The sequence below is a fragment of the Danio aesculapii genome, chromosome 2, assembly GCF_903798145.1.
Source record: "Danio aesculapii chromosome 2, fDanAes4.1, whole genome shotgun sequence".
Lineage (NCBI taxonomy): Eukaryota > Metazoa > Chordata > Actinopteri > Cypriniformes > Danionidae > Danio > Danio aesculapii.
In genome coordinates this window covers 2,398,489-2,420,969 of record NC_079436.1, presented here as the reverse complement: position 1 = coordinate 2,420,969, position 22,481 = coordinate 2,398,489, and the positions used below count along the sequence as shown (strand labels likewise).

Sequence of the window (22,481 nt, the reverse complement as noted above, 5' to 3'; positions counted from 1 at the left end):
TATATTTGTTTAATCATTTGAAGGGGAAGCAAGTGTTTGAACTGTTGTGGGATCATGTATGTTATCCCACACTGATGAAATATACTTACAACCAACATAAGAAAATGACTAATTTGTTACAGCTAATTTTGTTAAATGATAGTTTTGACATGGTTGAAAGTAAATAATGTAATCGAATATAAGTCAAAATATTGTTTCTGCCACACGAAATCTATTACAATCACTCAAAGGTAAAATATTGCTTTATAGACCATGCATGTTTATATATATATATATATATATATATATATATATATATATATATATATATATATATATATATATATATATATATAAATATATAAACATTAGTGGTCTATAAAACAATATTTTACCTTTGAGTGATTGTAATTGATTTCGATATATATATATATATATATATATATATATATATATATATATGCAAAATACGATCGGACCATCGCAACTTTACAGGTACTCTGCCCTGCACCAACTGTGGGCCAGTGGCATAATTCCCCCCTCCTTTCTTCCTTTAGCACCAGTTAGGGAGTTAGGGATGTACTCTATATAAGGTTGGTGGTTACAGCCGGTCATCAGATGGGCACCCCCTTTCCTTGGTGTTTCACCGATTTAAGCCCATAACACCTCGGGAGGGCTCGACAGCAGATCCAGCGTCCTGGATCTACTCCTGCTGACCACCGCCCAACTCTGTTATGGTTTGTCTTTCAACTGGTTGGCTTTTCCACCGAACCTCCCTTTGTAGCCAAATCCAGCGAGATGTTGCTTCTGCCTCTTTAGTAACCTTTCCTACAAGGCGTTTCCTGGCCATTCCTTCAATTCCCAGCCATCCGAGGGCTCTCCAGAGTGACTGCCCCGCAAACCCCCTACAACCTCTACTGGTAAATTCCAGGCCCTCCATCCATTCTATTGGCTCTCAAGTATCAGACTTTGATATTTCTTGAGCTTACGTTCATGGGCCTCCTCCATTCTTTCGTCCCAGGGTATTGTAAGTTCTATAAGCACCACCTGTTTGGTGCCTCTAGACCAGGGGTGTCCAAACTCGGTCCTGGAGGGCCGGTGTCCTGCAGATTTTAGCTCCAACTTGCCTCAACACACCTGCACGGATGTTTCTAGAAAGCCTAGTAAGTGCTTGATTAGCTAGCCCAGGTGTGTCTGATTGGGGTTGGAACTAAACTTTGCAGGACACCGGCCCTCCAGGACCGAGCTTGGACATGCCTGCTCTAGACCATAGGACAATATCTATATATATTTATTTAATTTTTTTTTATTATTTTTTTTTTACTCATGATTTTTTATTCTGTCATTAAAAATCATCAAGGCCATACAAACTACCAGAGAGTGTTGTAGTTTTTTGTGTAGTTTTTGTTGTGTATAGTCATTTTTGCTTCACCCTAATTTGAGTTAAACAAAATAAAATAGTAATTAAGTTATTTTCTTAACCTTATTTTTATGTTATATGTGAAACGGATATTTTATATATCAGATGTATTAAACTTAGCCTGTCAACATTTCGGAAATTGTCTGTTTTCATTGGTATATTGTTTTGAAATGTTGCTTTTCAGAGGTAATGTACTCATTTTAACTCATATTTAACTCAATATTTTAATCCACTCTGTCTTGTGTTAGTTATCCGTGCTCTATTGGGATTTTCATTCCAAAATGGCCGTCGCGTGACACTAGCGGCATCTAGTGGCTGTTTCCCAAATAGCAACAGAGTGTCGCCTCTTGGTGATTCTATGCTCTTTGATAACGGTCACACAAACAACCTGGAGTATTTAACACTCACGCATGAAAGGGTTAAAGTATCCATGTAGCCTTCATAAATGGTTTGGTTTGAGATCATCTCCGTTTATTGTTTGTTTATTTCTCCTTCAAGAGTGTAAAAATTCACAGTCACTCTCACTATGTGACCAAGTCTGCCATTCTCCTCTGAAGGAAAAGCCTATATAAATAGGCTCTCCAGTTCGCTCGCTCTTTGTGAGCTCTATCAGCTCAACCAGCTAGCGGCTGTTGCAGACAAAGTGTTGAGTTATCTCTGTCAGCCAGCTCCCCAGGCCCAACTCAGCTGGAGCCTTACATCATGAAAAGATTCAGCAATGCTTCACCAGCACACCTATAAACCAGATCATGGGGTTCTTTTGCTGCTCCTTTGATTATCTTTGACCTTGTTATCTTTTAACCAGTGAAAGCATTTCTGAAGTCAAGTGCAACCTTCTTCAACATCTTTTTGAAAAGCACGAATGCCTGCTTACACAATTATATTTCTCAATGATATAATTTAACATAGCTCTGTCCCTTCTTTTCATTCATTCATCCATGCCTTTACAGTCCGGGGGGGAAATGTAGTGTTCATCTGAAAATGATATATAAATGTCTAAATATAAATAAGTAAATATCAAAAGAGAATCCTATCTTAGTTCACACTACAGGTTGTTACACCCAATTTAAGCAAGTTAACAAGTTCTCGACAGGTGGAGCTGTAATCGGCTGTAATAATGCACAACAGAAATGCCTGTGATTGGCTAAAATGATCATTGATTCATGTTCTACACCGAGCGACACTGATGCAGGAGCATTTCAAAGCCACGTTTGTCAGCTGAACTGGTCACAGTATGGGTGCATGTCCATCGAAGTGTTTTTTTTTTTCTTGAGCTGAGCATGTTGTCGCTGGTAGCCCCATGTTTTTGTAACTGCAATTATTTGAGTATGTGCAGTGTAGCGAGGTGTTGAGCTGGTCTTTTAACGTCAAACACTATGCATTTTTCAACCATTGCAAGTTGAAAAATATAGAGCCTATCAGTGTCACTTTTGAGCTAGCTATCCAATCATAATGGAAGGGCGGTGGGACAATTTCACTGTCAACAAACAATCTGCTAAAGACTTCAACTTGCAATGGTACAGCAGGGATACATCATATCACACAACCGACTGAAAAAACACTGCACTGCAAAAACACTACAGTGGATACTCACCCTATGAGTGATTTACTGATGGATCAGCTGATTGACGTAGCTTTCAGACACTCTAGGGGATGCTTTTGGAGCTACAACCAGTGGCTGCTGAGCGCTAGCTGCCTGGCTTCCTTTCTAATGGCTGAAATTCCTCAATGTTGATATAGGGAGGTATCTGCTCCCTAATGTCACCCTTGCTTTTGCACATCTCAAGCAGACTGGAATACTGCTACACAGTGTACATGCTCAAGACCAAGGCAAACTAAATTTTCTAATGTCCCAACATCAAGTGCCAGTGGTCAGTTTTCTGGTGCTCAGCCTCAAAAAGAGGAAATCAGTTGTTCACTTTCAGAACGACTGGTTACCATTGAATTCACCTCCAGCTGATGGTCTCCATTGACTTCTATATAACTACACCTTCTCCTTTTATGGATTCCGCCAACTTTGTCCAAGAACCAAGGCAATGCAAGAATGTGCTAGATGTCCTCTCTGCGGTCTGGGTTGGGTCTAATACAGTACTGAATTGGGTCTAATACCTAGTCAACATTGTAATACTGTGATGGTTGGGTTTAGGGTTGGGGTAGTTGTGGATGTTAATAACTGATGGTCGGGTTTAAAGTTAGTGTAGGTATAGATGTTAGAAACTGAGTGTTGGGTTTAGGGTTGGGGTATGTGTAGATTCTAAAAACTGAGGGTTGGGTTTAGGGTTGGGGTAGGTGGAGACATTAATAACTGTGAAGGTTGGGTTAATGGTTGGGATATGTGTAGTTGTTAGAAACTGAGGGTTGGGTTTAGGGTTGGGGTATGTGTAGATGTTAGAAAATGAGGGTAGGATTTAGGGTTGGGGTAGGTGGAGACATTAATAACTCTGAAGGATGTAAGGGTTGGAGCAGGTGTGGATGTTAGAAGCCGTGAGGGTTTGGTTTATGGTTGGTGTAGGTCTAGACATTAATAACTATGAAGGTTAGGTTTAGGGTTGGCGCAGGTGTAGACATCAGTAACTGTGAAGGTTGGGTTTAGGGTTGGGGTAGATGTAGATCTAGATTTCAGAAATTGTGAAGGTTTGATTTAGGCTTGGGGTAGGTGTAGACTTAAATAAATGTAAAGGTTGGGTTGAAGGTTGCGGTATGTGTAGGTGTGGATGTTAATAACACACAATGCTGTGAGTCATTTTAGAAACAACATAATTCTCATTTCTTGCAATAACCACTGACACATTCATGTCCACTACGTATTGGACCTCATCCACTATGCCATTGTACTACAGGCTACAGCGAGGACACACCCAGAATATGATTCAATGCATTTGGTGTTCATCCGTTCATTCACTTCTCCGACTGCTGCTGTTTTTTTTATTTATTTTTCTTTGTGGAGAAAACAGGGCTCAATACCTAAATAATGCCCCATACCTCCAGCCTTTATTCCCAGCAACTATTGAACACGCTTGTGAGCCCACATTTTCTCTAAGCTCTCTAATCTCCAGTGTCTATAATCTCATCTGTATTGACAACAGGAACAACACACGACTGTCTTTATCAGTTTTGGAGCATTGTGAATACAAGATACTGCCTTTGTCCAGCACCCCATAAGTTTTTCAATCTCTCACGAGTGAAATCTTTAAAGACACAGATCAATAAATAGATGATTGAGTATAAAGATGACATCTCATCACCCTTTGGTTTCCCATGTAAGACACATTTGTTAGGTTCTGCAAAGCCTGGCTGACAATGAGTTGTTCGAGAAAGTTGGAAAATGCGAGTTTCATGAAGCAGCCATTGTGCTTTTAAGCTACTTGCTGAGTGAAGGAAGCCATTGCTTGGACAAGGCCAAAATCAAAGCAAGTAGTATGTTGGCTTGTTCATCAGTCTGGCAAATAACAATTGCAATTTGCACAGAATAGCAAAATTCTACAGATGATTAAGGAGGAACCTTCTGGTGCCCTACAAAGACTCCTTCATGGACACCAACAACTCAATCCTTCCAGGAATTCAAGTCAAATCCAGATCCCATATTTGCATTTCTTGACAATTATTGCCCCAGGCTCAAGGATGTCAAAAATTGGAACCTCCGAAGTCTACACCACAAACAAAGAAAGAAACTATCCAACTTGCTCCTGTTCAGTGGAACATCATGGGAATAATCTAGTGCAGGCACAAACAAATGAGTGAGCCTCAACCCAATGTCCAGCAGACAAGCTTTTTGTAATTCAGTTGATCTAATCATTGCAGTGTTCAGGCCATCCAGGTGAAAATACGATGACTTGTCCAGAGATGATTTATGACCAGCCATCTCTGTCAAAAGGTGTTACCACTTATGTCAAGAACTGTGCAATGCATTTCATTGAATCAGCTGCCTTCTGGTCCCGTGCTCCAATTGGATATTCAATGTCACCCCTCCCTCCATCTCAGAGGACTATCCCTATCCTTATTCATGATCTGTTCATCTTCTGCTACCCTTAGAAACTGCTGAAGTCATGTTTTCAGCATTGTTTTCTTTTTTATATGCTAGTGTGTAAACTCATCTGCAGTCTACAAACATTGGTGTGTGTCTTATAGTTTGTTCTGGTACCCTCCCCAGTCCACTAGACAGTTTGCGAGGCTTAACCAGAACCTGGATTGGTTTATTTGTTCCTTCTGCACCAGCAACCAACAGAGTTTGCTCAAAACTTCTTTGCAAGCCACCAGTTTGATGCCATTCCTGCGAATACCTGGGGTTTCCAGCATCCTCTCTTTCCTTGTTTGGAGCTGGCAGTAATGGTGTATGTATGCAATGAAGCAACCCATTTTAAGAGGCTGACTTGAGACGCAGAGAGGAGCTGATCACGACGAGGACGACCGGGTTCGATTCCAAGAAATAACAGAATCCAAGAAATAAAGTGAAGAAGTTCATAACAGGGTGAGAATGTGGTAAAATCCGAAAACGTGGTAAAAAAAATCTGATGAGAGCTTTTCTTTTTCTGGACGGTTTTTGTAAATTGTTGGTTGGGTTTAGGGCAGACGGGTCAATCGGTAAAATTGGTTGGGTTCAGGGAAGGAGGAGGGTGGGTCGGCCAGTCCAATTAATTATTCAGCCAGAAGGACAGACAGACGTTTGTTCGACAGCGGCCTCTGGTGGGTTTACGCGAGAACAGCGCGGGCGCAAACGGGATACATCTAAGAAGCCAAAAAGGCACACACAGCGGCCTCTCGCGGATTCGCGAAAACCAAAAACTGCAAAACTACGTACCTCCCGGGACGTATTTCGCGCTCTCCAGAAACGTCCTCGGGACTACGCTTTCAGAATGAGCCTGGGTTGCAAATATTACAAACGTAAATATATTAGCTGCGCACATACTGCATATTTAGAGTTCAGCCAAAATTAAAATGTACTTACCATTTATTCACCGTTAAGTGGTTCCAAACCTGTTTGTTTCTTTAAACACACACACACACACACACACACACACACACACACACACACACAAGAGGATCTTTTGAAGAATGTTGAAATCCAGAAGCCTAAAAAAATGACTATGAAAGTCGATGGATGGCTGTTTCCATGTTAGTTTTCACTCAAACAGGTGGAGGGTGAATTTTCATTTTTGGGTCAATTATCCCTTTAACTTGCTCATTAAACATGTTAATATATGGACTCTATAATGTCTTCAGTTTCCTTCATGTATCATATTGTGTAACTTGTTTGGCAGTATACCAAATTAGAAACATGTTATAAGAAACATTGTGCCTACATTGTTATTAGAGTCATTATTTGCCATTTAGATTTGAAGTTTAGGTTTATTTACATAGGTTTAGTTAGAGGTGAGTTAGTGACAATAATATTTGTGTGATAATATATATTTATAAACGTAAATATAAGAGATTTAAATGAGTTTGCGTATGTGAGGTCAGGCTACAACATCAGGAAGCTGCAACAAAACCAAAAACTCTGGAGGAGCTTTTCTCTAATAGACTTGCTCCCGTCAAACTAGTTTTTAGGAGAATGCAGACAAACTGATGGGAATGTCAGTAACACATGCTTGCAATTTGCTTTTATAGCTTACGTTTTGAGCTCTACATTTTCAACATTTGCGCTTTCTGAACCCTTTAAATCCAAAGAATGTGTTACAGTCAGCGTCAGATTCATCTGGCTCTAATTAAAACCAACAATGTTCTTCTGTCCTCTGTGATAGGGCATAGAAAACACAAACAGTATACACAGAACACTGAACAGCCCCAGTTGAATGAACCGCCAACTATTGCAGCATATGTTTTATGCAGCGGATGCCCTTCCAGCAGTAACCCAGTACTGGGAAACACCCATACACACTCACATTCAAACACACACTCATACACTAAGGCCAGCTTAGTTCGTCCAATTCACCTATAGCACATATGTTTGGACTGTGGGAAAAAAAACAGCCATCCGACGCCAACACAGAGAGCATGCAAACTCCACATAGAAATGCCAACTGGTCCAGCTGGGACTCGAACCTAGCGACCTTCTTGCCGTGAGGCCACAGTGCTAACCACTGTTTTAGTGTATCACCTAATGCACAGTACAGATCTGCAGCACCCATGTGCATTGATACCTCACACTGTTTACTGCTAATAATGACATAAATCATGCTTGACCTCATTCCTCTTGTTCTTTTAGACGGCTCCACTGCACCAGGAACTACATCCACATGCACCTGTTTGTATCGTTCATGTTGCGGGCCATTAGTATCTTCGTGAAGGATGTGGTGCTGTACTCTGGTTCGGCGTTGCAGGAAATGGAACGAATCACTGTGGAGGATCTCAAATCCATCACCGAAGCCCCTCCTGCCAACAAAACCCAGTTTGTAAGTGCAGCACACATACAGTCAGAGCTAACAGACAGCAGAGGTGTAAAGTAACGAATTACAAAAGCTCAAACTCAAACTACTTTACTAAGCAGTTTAAGAAATGTCTACTTTTACTTACTTGAGTACTGTTTTAGATCTATATTGTACTTTTACTGCGTTATTTGCCCTAACCTTACTCAAATCCCACCTCAAGAGCAGTGTGTTCATTGCATTTATTTTTTAATGCATCTACATAGTAGTTAAAGCCACCTAATATAACGTGGGACTGCAATTTGTTACTCATGATGTGAGTAGTATTTAAAACAGATCATTTAGTATTTTTCATTTGCAAGTACTTTTACTAGAGTATGATTAATCAGTACTCTTTCCACCACTGCTAACGCTAAAGTATAAAGCAGAGGGATCTCACACTGTTCAATCTCACACTGTAGCAGAGGCATCTCACGTTGTGTTGTTGCCATAGTAGTGGCCGTAGTGTGGGAGCATCATTATCATGTCAAGCCATGTGTTGAATTGCCACTAAGACCCTCTAGCAATTTTCTCATCCTCTATATGCTTAGGTTACTTAGTAAAACCCCATGGGAATTAAAGTATTAAAGAATTATCTACAGATATTCTCATTTGGTATAAACAACTGTGTGAAAAAAATGTCTGTGTGTGTGTGTGTATCTTGTGTCTCTTATGTTGTAGAGCAGTGGTTCTCAAACTTTGAAGCCAGCGACCCCCAATGTAAGATCGCCAAGAACTTGCGACTACCAAAGCATATCCAAACAATAAAAATAACTTAAAAATTTAGAGCACCGTTACTACAAGTTTTATAAACAGATTTATTGCATTTGAAATCAAAACTATCAAGCAAAAAAATAAATATGCATGTGTGAGGAAAATATGTTTCAACGAAATACCGGTCTTTTCATGAGCTGCAATATAAGTGTAAACTTAGTCAGTGCAAGCCTTTTTGCTATGGTGAACGTGTGTTCAATTGTACATATAGCTGCCACTTGCATGGCTGTTAGAATCTGGCGATTAAATGAAGGATTAAACAGAACCTCTTGTGCTGAAAATCTGTAGATGTGGCAAACAGTTACCTGAAAATCTGAATGCTTCAGTTATTATCAGAGCGGACTTGAAGCCACTGGAAGTCTTTTATCCACTCTTGGAAAAGTGTAGATGGTGGATTAACATTCAGCACATGATCAGTAATCAGATGTGCCATTATTTGTAGCTTTAGGTGGTTTCTAAGACTAAATCTGTCAGTGTTGTTTTCATTCTATCATCTTCAGCGTGTTACATTTCCCCGGTTGTAGCTCCTGCCATCTGAAGGCAGGAGGCGCTGACTGAGTGATTAATAGCTGATTTTAACCAATCCATTGGCTTTCAGTTCTAGAGCAGTGGGCCAATAAGAAAAGCGCAGAGGCAGGGCAAGCATTGCGGGCTGTGTTTAATGCGGCAAGTTGACATGACAACAGTTTTAAACTGTTCCTGAGCGCTGCGTTTCAAGTGCAAAGATGCATTCTGCCTGAATGTGTCCTGATATTCATCCTGATATTTCTGACGTTTCCTATTTTGGTCTGATGGGGTCTTGCTCTTATGCTTAGTCAAAGTAGACGGTTCCGATGACGGTTCCATCTCTGCAGTTGCGGTTTTCACATCCAGATGCGTGCTGTATTGATAACTAACGAGTTGTTCGCTGCAGTAATCAGTAATATCTTTAAAAACATCTGAAAATATTAGCTTTCTCTTGTAATACTGAAAAATATATATTATAATCACTGAAAATTACACAATTTTAAAATCACTCTCACGACCCCTTGAAATTATTGAGGGTTGTGACCCTCAGTTTGAGAACCACTGTTGTAGAGAAAAAATGTCCCCCCAAGTATAGCAATACCAGTAGATTTTGACCATGTGTGGACTTTTTTTTTTGGTCCCCATGAAGAAAAAGGCTCATAAATCACACAAAATAAAAAAAGTAAAAATGGAGATTTTTTCCTGTGGTTATGTTTAGGGCTAGGGTTAGGATAGGGCGGATACAATTTGTACAGTATAAACACATTACAATGATAGGAAGTCCCAATAAAGCAGTGGTCTCAAACTCAAATCCTGGAGGACCACAGCTCTGCATAGTTTAGCTACAACCATGTCCAACTCACACCCACTTAATAGTCTCTAGTAGTCTTGACCACCTTGATTAGTTGGATCAGCTGTGTTTGAATAGGGTTGGAGCAAAACTGTGCAGAGCTGCACGGCTCCAGGAATTGAGTTTGAGACCTGTGCTCTAAAGGGAAAAAAACTATCCAAAGAGTGGCATGTCTGTGGTTGATATGTACTTGTTGAAATCAAAGGTCAGAGGAGATTGACTGATTCAAGCTGACAGAAGGGCAACAGTAACTCAAATAACAACGTGTTAGAAGCAGCAGAGGAGCATCTCTAAAACCAAAAGGTGTTGAACCTTGAAGCAGATGATTTACAGCAGTGTTCCCCTAGCACACACCAAACCTATGGTCAGTCATTGGGTAACTTCAGTGAGCATCTGTCGGGCTAGTTTGTTTTGTTTAGTGCTTTCCACATGCATAATTAGCATGGATCCGCCTTCCCTTTTATCAATGGTTCAGGCTGCTAGTTGTGTAAAGGTGTAAATGACATTTTCTTCATGAATTTTAGAGTCTTAGTAAAACTGAGCATCGACTAAACACTCAAATGGCCTCTGCAGTCAACAGATCTCAATCCAGTAGAGCTCCTCTGGGATGTGCAGCCAATAAATCTGGAGATGCATCCAACATTCCTGTGGAATGTCTCCAGTAACTTGTACTTATGCAACAATCTAAGGTAATTCTGAAAGTAAAAGCTATTATCGGTCAGTGAATAGGCAGTTGAAAGGAACCAATTTTTGGATAATTTTGCACTGCACCAGTAGTTACCTCATTTTGGTCATTGCAGTCAACACTTCTGTTTTTCACCATTTGACTTGTGTGTGTATGTGAAGGTTATTTTTTATTTTACAACTACTTTAATATTAAACGTTAGCTTCAAATGTTTCATTGCCTGGCCTTGAATGTCAAATGGCACCAAACAGCAATTCATAAAATCTTTTTCCTTCAGATATCGGCATTGCTCCAGCATCATAGCCTGACAGAATCATGTATTTACATCTAGCAAATGTTTCAACATAAGTTGTATCAAAAGTCAATCCTCCTAGTCGGCGCAATAGCCTAGTGGTTAGCGCCGACACATGGTGCAATAGCACTTCAGGGCGTACCGAGTGCGAATCCCGGCTCGAGGACATTTCCCAAACCTACCCCCCTCTCTCTCTCCAACTTTGCTTCCTGTCTCATTACTGTCCTATCTAATAAAGGCCAAAAATAAAATAAAATAAAAAATGTCAATCCTCAACTGGGCCTTTTTGCAAGGATTTCATCTACTTGGGTTCTACTCCCTTGTCTCTTGTTGGGGCACAATTTTTTTCGAGTTGTCCCGCCTCTTTCCTCTCTTTGTTTCAGTGAACTTCTGAGGAATAAACAGTGGTTTCTGTGAAGTAGAGAGAGTTGATTTAAGTTAAGAGCTCACAGCTAAGGTCTAGTCCTGGGATGTCAAACTCAATTCCTGGAGGGTCGCAACCCTGCACAGTTTAGTTCCAACCCTAATTAAACACAGCTGATCAAACTAATTAAGTCTTTCAGTCTTGTTTGAAACCTACAGGTAAGTGTGTTAAAGCAGGACTGGAACTAAACTGTGCAGGGCTGCGGCCCACCAGGAATTGAGTTTGACATCCCTGGTCTAGTCTTCTCACTCTACCGATCATCAATTTTCACATATAACCTTCGTACGAGCTGATTATTGCCCCTCAATCTACAGTTCAGTCTTATTTAGCAAATTGGATGACCCAAAGTAACTGGCAGGGTCTCATAAGGAAGGATGGTCCAACACATTCTCTAGAATGAATAGGACAAGATCCTCTTCTTTCCTTTTGTATACTGACCAAAACTGTCCACATTCTTGCTTCAGCTAAGCCTTGATTGGATAAATGGTTTTCTACTGTCAGGCCACTGTCCAAGAGTCGCACCATAGAGACCTGCTCCATTCTTTTCATAAGGTGTAACACGTAGCAGACAAAAACAGTCTTCTCACTCTACCAATAATCAATTCTCGCATCATTTTTGTCAGAGCATGGTTTTCATCTCTCAATCCATGAATTCAATCTTGTTTAGCTAATTGGATGATGCCAAGTAACTGGCAGGTTCTCATAAGGAAGGATGGTCCAACACATTCTTTAATTCTCCATTGGAATGAATAGATCAAGACCATCTTTGCTTTTGTATACTGATCAAAATTGTCGACTTTCTTGACCTTGATTGGTCTCCTACAGCTGAGCCTGGATTGGATAAATGGCTTCCTGCTGTCAGGCCGCTCTCAGAGAATCACACCAAAGAGACTTGCACCATTCTTTTCATGAGCTGCAACAAGGAGCAGACAAAAAAAGAGTCCTAACCCTAACACATTCTCCATTAGAATGAATAGGACAAGATCCTCTTCTTTCCTTTGTATACTGACCAAAACTATCGGCGTTCTTAACCTTGATTGGTCTCCTTCAGTTGAGCCTGGATTGGATAAATGGTTTTCTGCTTTCAGGCCACTGTCCAAAAGTCGCACCACAGAGACCTGCTCCATTCTTTTCATGAGCTGCAACAAGGAGCAGACAAAAACAGTCTTCTCACTCTACCAATAATCAATTCTCGCATCATTTTTGTCCGAGCTGGTTTTCATCTTTCAATCTATAGTTTAATCTTGTTTAGCTAATTGGATGATGCCAAGTAACTGGCAACTTCTCATAAGGAAGGATGGTCCAACACATTCTCCATTAGAATGAATAGATCAAGATAATCTTTTTTCTTTTTGTATACTGACCTAAACTGTCGACATTCTTGGCCTTGATTGGTCTCCTTCAGCTGAGCCTGGATTGGATAAATGGTTTTCTGCTGAAAATGGTCAAGCCGCCATCAGAGAGTCACACCATAGAGACCTGCTCCATTCTTTTTTATGAGGTGCAACAAGTAGCAGACACTCTACCATTCATCAGTTCTCACATCATTTTTGCCCGAGCTGATTTTCATCCTTCAATCAACAGCTCAATCTTATTTAGCAAATTGGATGACGCCTAGTAACTGGCAGCTTTTGATAAGAAGGATGATCCAACACATTCTCTATTAAAATGAATAGGACAAGATCTTCTTCTTTCCTTTTGTATACTGACCAAAACTGCCCACATTCTTGACCTTGGTTGGTCTCCTTCAGCTAAGCCTGGATTGGATAAATGGTTTTCTGCTGTCAGGTCACTGTCCGAGAGTCGCACCATAGAGACCTGCTCCATTCTTTTCATAAGGTGCAACACGGAACAGACAAAACACTCTTTATTTCTGTCCCTCAATCCAAAGTTCAATCATGTTTAGCAAATTGGATAACACATAAGTAACTGGCAGGTTCTCATAAGGGAGGATGGCCCAACACATTCTCCATTAGAAAGAATAGGACAAGACCATCTTCTTTCTTTTTGTATAGTGACCACAACTGTCAACACTTTTGGCCTTGATTGGTTTTCTTCAGCTTACCCTGGATTGGATAAATGTTTTTGGGTTTTTTTGCTGTCAAGCCACTGTTAGAGAGTCACACCATATAGATCAGCTCAATTCTTTTCATGAGGTGGAACAAGAAGCAGACAAAAACAGAGTGCTAACCCTAACACATTCTCTATTAGAATGAATAGGAAAAGTCTCTTCTTTCCTTTTGTACACTGACCAAAACTGTCCACATGCTTGGCCTTAATTGGTCTCCTTCAGCCGAGCCTGGATTGGATAAATGTTTTTCTCCTGTCAGGCCATCGTCAGTGAGCCGCTGCATTCTGCTCCATTCTTTTCATGAGGTGCAACAAGGAGCAGACAAAAACAAATGACAAAGGGCATGGACAAGAATGTCCCAGACCTGGAGGTGCTCCATTAGTGGCGCACTGCTACAGTCTTAGTGTGACAGGTGAAAAAAGATGACAGCACAGACTATTGGCCGTGATATTGTCTCATTGTCCTTGACCAGCTTGTGTGTGTGAATTTAACTGAAATGAAAGCCTGGAATTTAGTTGCTCCTGCCAATGCATCTTGTCTCAGGATTTAGTCACATTTTAACATTTCAGTCGTTAGTTAATGTTAACTTAATGTTAATGTTAGTTAAAGTATTTACTAATATGAAGAAACTGTGAATAATACATATGGTTAAACTTTACAGTAAGGTTGTATTAATTCATGTTACTTAATGCATTTACTGACATGAAAAAAATTACATTTATTACAGTATTTATTCATGTTAGTTAATGAAACTACAGTTGTTTATTGTTAGTTCATATTAGTGCATTAACTAATGTTAACAAGCATGAATTTGGATGTTAATAATGCATTAGTAAATGTTGAACGATCTTTACTAAATACTGTACTAGTATTGTCCATAATTAGCTCATTTTAGTAAATACAGACCTTATTGTAAAGTGTGACCTCACATTTAATACAGTACTTATTCATCTTTGTTGATGTTCATATTCTATACTTTGTTAATGCAAAGCTTTGTCCACTTTTTCTAAGCTAACCTGTTTATGAATAAACATTAAAAAATAGATTCAACAAGCTACTGTAAATATTCCTCAGAGATTTTGCTCCATATTGACATGATAGCATCACGCAGTTGCTGCAGATTTGCAATCCATGATGCCAATCTCCCGTTCCACCATATCCCAAAGATGCTCTATTGGATTGACATCTGATGACTGCAGGGGCCATTTGAGTACAGTGAACTCATTGTCATGTTCAAGAAACCAGTCTGAGATGATTCGCGCTTTGACAGGTGCGTTATCCTGCTGGAAGTAGCCATTAGAAGATGGAGACACTGTGGTCATAAAGGGTGGACATGGTCAGCAACATTACTCAGGTAGGCTGTGGCGTTGATGTGACTTTTCTGTTGTTGATGCCAAATTCTGACCCGACCATCAGAATGTGGAGACTCATCAGAATGGAGACTCATCAGACCAGGCGACGTTTCTCCAATCTTCTATTGTCCAGTTTTGGTGAGCCTGTGTGAATTGTAGCCTCAGTTTCCTGTTCTTAGCTGGCAGGAGTGGCACCCGGTGTGGTCTTCTGCTGCTGTAGCCCATCTGCCTCAAGGTTGGACGTGTTGTGTGTTCAGAGATGCTCTTCTGCAGACCTCGGTTGTAACGAGTGCTTATTTGAGTTAATGTTGCCTTTTTATCAGCTGGAACCAGTCTGGCCATTCTCCTCTGACCTCTGGCATCAACAAGACATTTGCGCCCACAGAACTGCATCTCACTGGGTATTTCCTCTTTGTCTGACCATTCTCTGTAAACCCTAGAGATGGTTGTGCGTGAAAATCCCAGTAGATCAGCAGTTTCTGAAATACTCAGACCAGCCCGTCTGGCACCAACAACCGTGCCACGTTCAAAGTCCCTTAAATCTCCTTTCTTCCCCATTCTCGTGCTCGCTTTGAACTGCAGCAGATCGTCTTGAGCAAGTCTACATGTCTAAATGCATTGCGTTACTGCCATGTGATTGGCTGATAAGAAATTTGTGTTAACGAGCAGTTGGATAGGTGTACCTAATAAAGTGGCCGGCGAGTGTATATATAATATCAAAAGCTTAATGTGTAACTCAGTGCGTTATATTTAAATTCTGAACCAATTTTTTGCCTTTTTTTAGCTAATTAATCTGTAATATTTAGAATTTGACCTTTTATTATGACTGCCTCAGTACATTAACCCACATACAGATTTTCTCTGTAATGTTTTCTATAGGAGGAAACCATTATATTTCATGCCTTTACACGCGTCTCTCTTATATTATGGCCATCTGCAGGTCATATTAATCATTTCTTTTAATTAATTAATAATAGTCACATCTGACCTTTAAATATTAACAGCAAACCTCAAAGCGAACCATTTGTGTGGATTGCAGAATATTGGAGAGTGCAGGTGGAAATTACATGCAATTCCAAATGTAATTCTCCTCTCTGCATGATGTAGCAAGATGCAGCTATATGTGTGACTATTAAATGTATGTTCACTAAAAATAGGTTGCAAATGACGTCAATTGTAGAGCTAGCGCAGGTGTCTGATTGTGCAGCCAGACACTATTGCATAAACCCTGCTGAAACTTTACCATTGGAGATCTCGTGTTGATAGCCGATGAAATGCCACCTGGAAAATTTGAGACGTATCACTGAAACATTGGATGATTCCAAAGGATTTGTGTGTCAAGTTCATCTAAAAGCTCAAGCAAACTAATAAGGCCTATCAACAAACTAAGTCTGCTAATAGAAGCTTTATGCTGAATCTACACTGATAAACATATATGACAAGCATTTAAGAAACAGAAGAAAATGGACAGGCGGCACGGTAGCTCAGTGGTTAGCACTGTGACCTCACAGCAAGAAGATCGCTGGTTTGAGTCCCGGCTAGGCCAGTTGGCATTTCTGCATGGAGTTTGCATGTTCTCCCCATGTTGGCATGGGTTTCCTCCAGGTGCTCCAGTTTTCCCCACAGTCCAAACACATGCGCTATAGGGCAATTGGGTAAGCAAAATTGTAATTTGATGCAAAGATAAAATAATACATACATAAATACATATAAATGTTCAAAAAGTCATACGTTTTTATTTTTATTTTAAATATTAAAATCGTTCCAGCATTTCGATGACTGTTAGAGGTGCAGTATGTAAGTTTGACACCCAGTGCTTAAACTAGGTATTGGTTCAAAACACACGCAAACACAGGTTTCCAGATTGATGACACCAACAGGAGCGCGCCTGACCATCGAGTCTAAAGGCTGATTTAAGTCGCATTATAAATAAAAGCAATCGATAAGCCTGGTTTATACTCGATGCATTGGCTTGAGTGCGTGCGATGAATGTGACATCATCAGAGACTTTGTGGACGTTCCCTCTGGGTGCGTGTGACATGATTTCAGCTGGCGGAGCGTACGAAAATTTTTGAGACTCGAGCAAACAGTTTGCTCACACTGAAAAACGTGTTGCTTGCAAAACTGTTGCTAACTATTTATTTGTGTTGAATTTAAACAAACAAATTAAATTTAATAATGTTCAACTTAAATTGTTTGTTTAAATTTAGCCCAAATAAATTGTTTACAACCACTTAATGTAAAAAAAAATTGAGTAAATCCAAGGAATAATTTTTTTCAGCGCACCGCCACATTTGATTTGAGTTGAATATGAATCACTTTGAAGAGATTTTGTCTGAAATAGGAACGACTGTACAGACATCTTTAGGATAAATCCATGCGTGATCATAGGGAGAACCAGATGACCAATAATTCTTGGCTAGAAATTGCAACAGCCGTGAAAAAGAAGGAAGGTTTTTTTAAAAAGTTTAGAAAAACTTGAATGATAAGTTTGTTAAAACCAAAAAGAGAGGTCATGCAAAAGTGGAGACTCCTCTGGTTTTAGTAAATAATTACACAATATGTTTTTCTACCATCATTTACACTGATGATGTATATATTACAATTTTACTAAACTAAAATGAAATCACAAGTTCTTTGATAATTGGAAAGGAATATTTGAACCTGTAGGTTTACAATATACTGATGCCCTGTTTGTCTAGGCTTTACTTGTGATAATGGTCAGGAATGTTGGACCATTATTACCTTTTGAGCGTATAAGTAGAGGACAGAAACTAGCCAGAGAGTAATGTGTGAATTGTGGAGCAGGCTAAATAAAAATAAAAACTCTGTATTTTTTAGTAATTGTACTTTTTTGCTTTTATTCTTGCCATAATAAAATATATATTTGTAGAGCAACCCATGTTCTTGTAACACGTGGATGACAGAGACAACGTTAGGATCCAAGTGCCGGTTTATTCTGTAGTCAGGCAAGCAAGGGTCAACACAGGTGCAAACAGATGAATAAAGGCAAATCCAGAATCGTAGTCACTATAACAGGCGAGAGGTCAGAAGGCAGGCAGTGAACATGGACAAACAGACAAACTTGGCAAGGGTCAAAACACGGAGAAACAAGACTCAGGAAAACGCGTTGAATTGTCACTTTACAGGTAAACAAGACTAGGCCATGGAAATGAGAGTGTGTGCTGTTTAAGTAGTGTCTGTAATCAGTCTTTGACAATGCTCAGGTGGTGCGAGTGTAATCAGTAGAGACTTGGAGCAGGTGTGAGTATGTGTGTGGCATGACTGAATATGTAGTCTATAAGATGTAGTCCATGTGAAAGTAAGTTCTTACCAGCGACCTCTGGTGGTTAGAGATCGCTGGTAATCATGACAGTTCTGTTGTCAATAATATTTTAATAATAGGTAGAACTGTCCGGGATATGAACAAAAGTTTGGTTTTAAAAAAATCTTGAATGGTTATAAAAATCATTATAATCATTAAAATAATTCATGAAAATAATAAAAATAATTAGTTTAAAAATCTTCAATGATATTAATGATATGATGTAGTTCCGGAAACTTTCTATATCTCTGTTTATCCGTCTGATTGTGGGTACAGTGGGTTTCTTTTGCCCCCTGTCGTTTTAAAGAATACCACTACAACGATCGCGTTAAGTATAAAAGCCTCGTCCGTTTCGTGAGGTGCGTGCAAAGTAAGTGGAGGTTAGCGACGCGGAGCCAGGCAAAGGTCTAAATTAGGTTATAGAAGGAATATTTTCCACATTAAAAGGAGTTTTTGTCCTAACCAACACCTGAAATCTATATTTTAGAAACGGGTTCAATATCTTACAGGTGAACAACAGAAAACTGACAATGATCAGCTCAGGTACACCTCATGTGCTTTATTCAGTGTTAAATGCTGATAATGCGACATTTACTGAAAGCAGCAGCAGATAGTTCACCTCAGATCTGGAAAATAAAATAAAGCATTAAACTTTAGAACTAAGACTAACCGTGATTCAGTGTTGGAGTGCAGTGAGTGCACTATTCTGTGCTTCTGAATGACAGTATTTATATTTTTCAGGTCCAGTGCAGCCAAATTGCTTATCACTGCGTATTTTGTAACGAAGCGTGTTGTTAGGACACAATGTAACCTGCTCACCTAATGTTTATGTTCGTAATATTTATATTTTTTGCTAATTAATAACCACCTCATGTGGAACTCTGAATCTCCGTCTCATTTCGGAGTCTGCTACTGTCCACCGGAGGTTGCATTTTGGTCACGGATGCACACTTTGAGAGCCTTCATGACTGAATGAATGAAATACACTGTTTTCCACCAAGGTGCTGAAATATAATTGGCTAAACTGGCATTGGGCAGGTTAAAGGGACCAAAACAAAGACAGAAGACAGAATGTTCACTTAGCATGTTTCTGAACTATCTGCAAACATATTCTGGTGTTTTTATGCTTTAGAAAAGGTCAAAAACGTACACACAGCACCTTTAAACATCTATTATAACCATCTTGTGATAAGGGCCCATAGCATTTCTAATGATAGCATTGCTAATAACACATTTTAAACGTCCTTTTTTATTTAAAAAAATAATAATTAAGATGATTTTCGTAGTTACTTATGCCCTGTTTCTCAGTAGCAATTGAAGGTGACTTAGGGAACCCATGCTGCTAATCGATACGATGCTGAATTGATTTTCCTTCACCCTTCAGATCGGCTGTAAGGTGGCAGTGACGCTCTTCTTGTACTTCTTGGCCACTAATTATTACTGGATTCTGGTGGAAGGCCTGTACCTGCACAGCCTTATCTTCATGACCTTCTTCTCAGACAGGAAGTACCTCTGGGGCTTCACTCTGATTGGTTGGGGTGAGTAAACATCTTCGCTCTTCTCCAAAAACACGTAATTATCCAGGTCTGGCTACAGACGCACATGCACATCCAAAGATTTGATTACGTTTTCCCTTTAGATACAGTTAAAGTCAGGATTATTATACTTTTTCCCTTAATTTCTGTTTAACGGTATGATTTATGTTTCAGCACTATTCTGATCATAATAGTTTTAATATTTCATCTCTAATGACTGATTTATTTTATCTTTGCCATGATGACAGTAAATAATATTAGACTAGATATTCTTCAAGACACTAGTATTCAGCTTAAAGTGACATTTAAAGGCTTAACTAGGTTAATTACGAGGAAGGTTAGGGTAATTAGGCAAAGGGGCTAATAATATTGACCTTGAAATGGCTTTAAAAAAATAAAAACTGCTTTTATTCTAGCTGAAATAAAACAAATAAGACTTTCTCCAGAAGAAAAAATATTATAGGAAATACTGTGAAAAATTCCTGAATCTGTTAAAGATGATTTGGGAAATACAGGAGGGCGAATAATCTTGACTATATTCTGTGCATGTGTTGGTAAATGAAAGTGATTGGTTAATATTTTTATTCTTGTGGAATTATTTTAAGGTGTTGTTAATGGTTTCCAGTGTGGACATTTTGAGGACATTTTCAGAAATATTATGGACTCCTCAGCTCCTGCATTGTACACACTGTGCGGAAAACATGGACATGCACAGCGCATACAATGTGGATGCTGTGGAGCCGAGACTCCTCTGTTGCAAAGCCAGGAATCAACAATTGGAGGCTTTTTTTGCTTTGATATTTCACATTTATACTCAGATGTGCATAAATACAATCAGTTATTAAACTAGCTACTATTCATTCATTTCCTTCGGTTCAGTCCCTATATTAATCAGGGGCTGCCACAGCGGAATGAACCACCAACTATTCCATTCCACCAACTATTATATTTTACACAGCGGATGCTCTTCCAGCCAGAACATGCAAACTCCACACAGAAATGCCAACTGACCAAGGCATGACTCAAACCAGAAACCTTCTTGCTGTGAAGCGACAGTGCTAACCACTGAGCCACTGTGCCGCTCCTAGTTAAATAAATTTTAATAAACATGAAAATCAAGAGAAACCTAAAAAAATCTTTAATAAATGTTGAAGTTGTGTTATTTGTGTTTAGTTTTACTCGTTTGAATTTAATTGTATTATATTTCTATTCCTAAAGATGTTTTTCAAATGAATGACATCTACTGTGATGTTTTGAATGACAAAATGAAGGAAACTGAACTGATGTATGGTGTTTTATTGCTTGTTTTTCAGAATGTCAAAAGTCAAGGCCAATCATTTCCAGTGGGTTCTGTAATGATAATAAATGCACATGTCCTTGTATTTCTTTACACAGGTGTTCCTGCGATGTTCGTCACCATCTGGGCGAGTGTAAGAGCCACACTAGCTGACACTGAGTGAGTCTCTGAGTAAATATGAAAGATCCACTTTCAGATGTTACTATCACACAGTAAATTTGAAATCCAGAAATTAACACCAATCGAGTTAATTTCAACACTTTAAAAGTGTATATATGGGAACCACCCGCAAAGTGTTAATTCAACACTTTCAAAAGTGTTGCCAGTGTCAAAATATTACCACTATAAGAGTGAAGTATTAAAACCAATGCAGATAACAACAACACTGCTACAGAGCTAGGAGGAACTTTGTTGCACGCTCTGGAAGAGTTAAAATCCTACACTGTTCTGGAGTTGACCTTCTTAAAAATAATAATAAATAAATAAATAAAAATCACAGTCTCTTCAAGCTTATAGGAATCAAATATTACATCACTTAAATGTTGACAGAACTGTTTAAGAAATTTTACTTTTTAAGCAATTAAGTTAGTTTTAAGGATGTCTATTAATGTGCTCCAAAACAGTGATACAATTCGTGTTTAGAAGATATAAAACCCATATAAACATGTAAAGCTTGTCACTTCCGCCTAAATAGATCAACGGTTTTACTCGCATCACCGCATATTTCAGTTTCTCATCAAATCTTCTGACCAATTAAATGCTTTCTAGTATCTGGCATGCCCCGCCCTCTTCTTCTCATTGGCATTTCTTTTGATACTCTCACTGTCAGAGCTGTGATAAAAACTAAGGCAAGGCAAGTTTATTTATATAGCACATTTCATACACAGTGGCAATTCAAAGTGCTTTACACAAACAGGAATAAAAGAAACAAGTATAAGAAAAATAAACACAAATAATAAAAATGGTTAAAAAATATAATAAATAAGCATAAAAACAGATAAAATGTGTTATAAAAGAATGAAAAAGAAGAGAAAAACGTAATAGTTCGATCGGTCGGACGTAGCACAGTGCTCATTCAGTAAAGGCACAGCTAAACAGATGTGTTTTCAGTCTTGATTTGAACATGCCTAATGTTGGAGCACATCTGATCATTTCTGGAAGCTGATTCCAGCAGTGAGGGGCATAACTGAAAGCCGATTCACCCTGCTTTGACTGAACTCTTGGAATTTCTAGTTTATTTGATCTTTAAAATCTGAGTGATCTGTTAGGTTTGTATTCAGTGAGCATATCTGTAATGTATTGAGCTCCTAGGCCATTTAGTGATTTATAGACCAGTAATAATACTTTAAAATCTAATCTGAATGTAACTGGGAGCCAGTGTAAAGACCTGAGGACAGGTGTGATGTGCTCTGATTTCCTGGTTCTGGTCAGAATTCTGGCCGCAGCGTTCTGGATGAGCTGCAACTGTCTGACTGTCTTTTTGGGAAGGCCAGTGAGGAGGCCGTTACAGTAATCCACCCGTGCTGCTGATAAAAGCATGAACAAGTTTCTCTAAGTCTTCACTGG

General features: G+C 39.2%; 1 protein-coding gene across 1 annotated transcript in view; it reads left to right on the top strand.

Annotated features, from left to right (window-relative positions):
• Positions 1–22,481, top strand: part of pth1r (parathyroid hormone 1 receptor) — a 156,553-nt gene that overhangs the window by 120,334 nt on the left and 13,738 nt on the right. Inside the window, exons 6-8 of the mRNA XM_056470741.1 lie at positions 7,605–7,791; positions 19,468–19,621; positions 21,014–21,074. Coding sequence (XP_056326716.1) covers positions 7,605–7,791; positions 19,468–19,621; positions 21,014–21,074 — 402 coding nt within the window. The remainder of the gene's footprint in view (positions 1–7,604; positions 7,792–19,467; positions 19,622–21,013; positions 21,075–22,481) is intronic.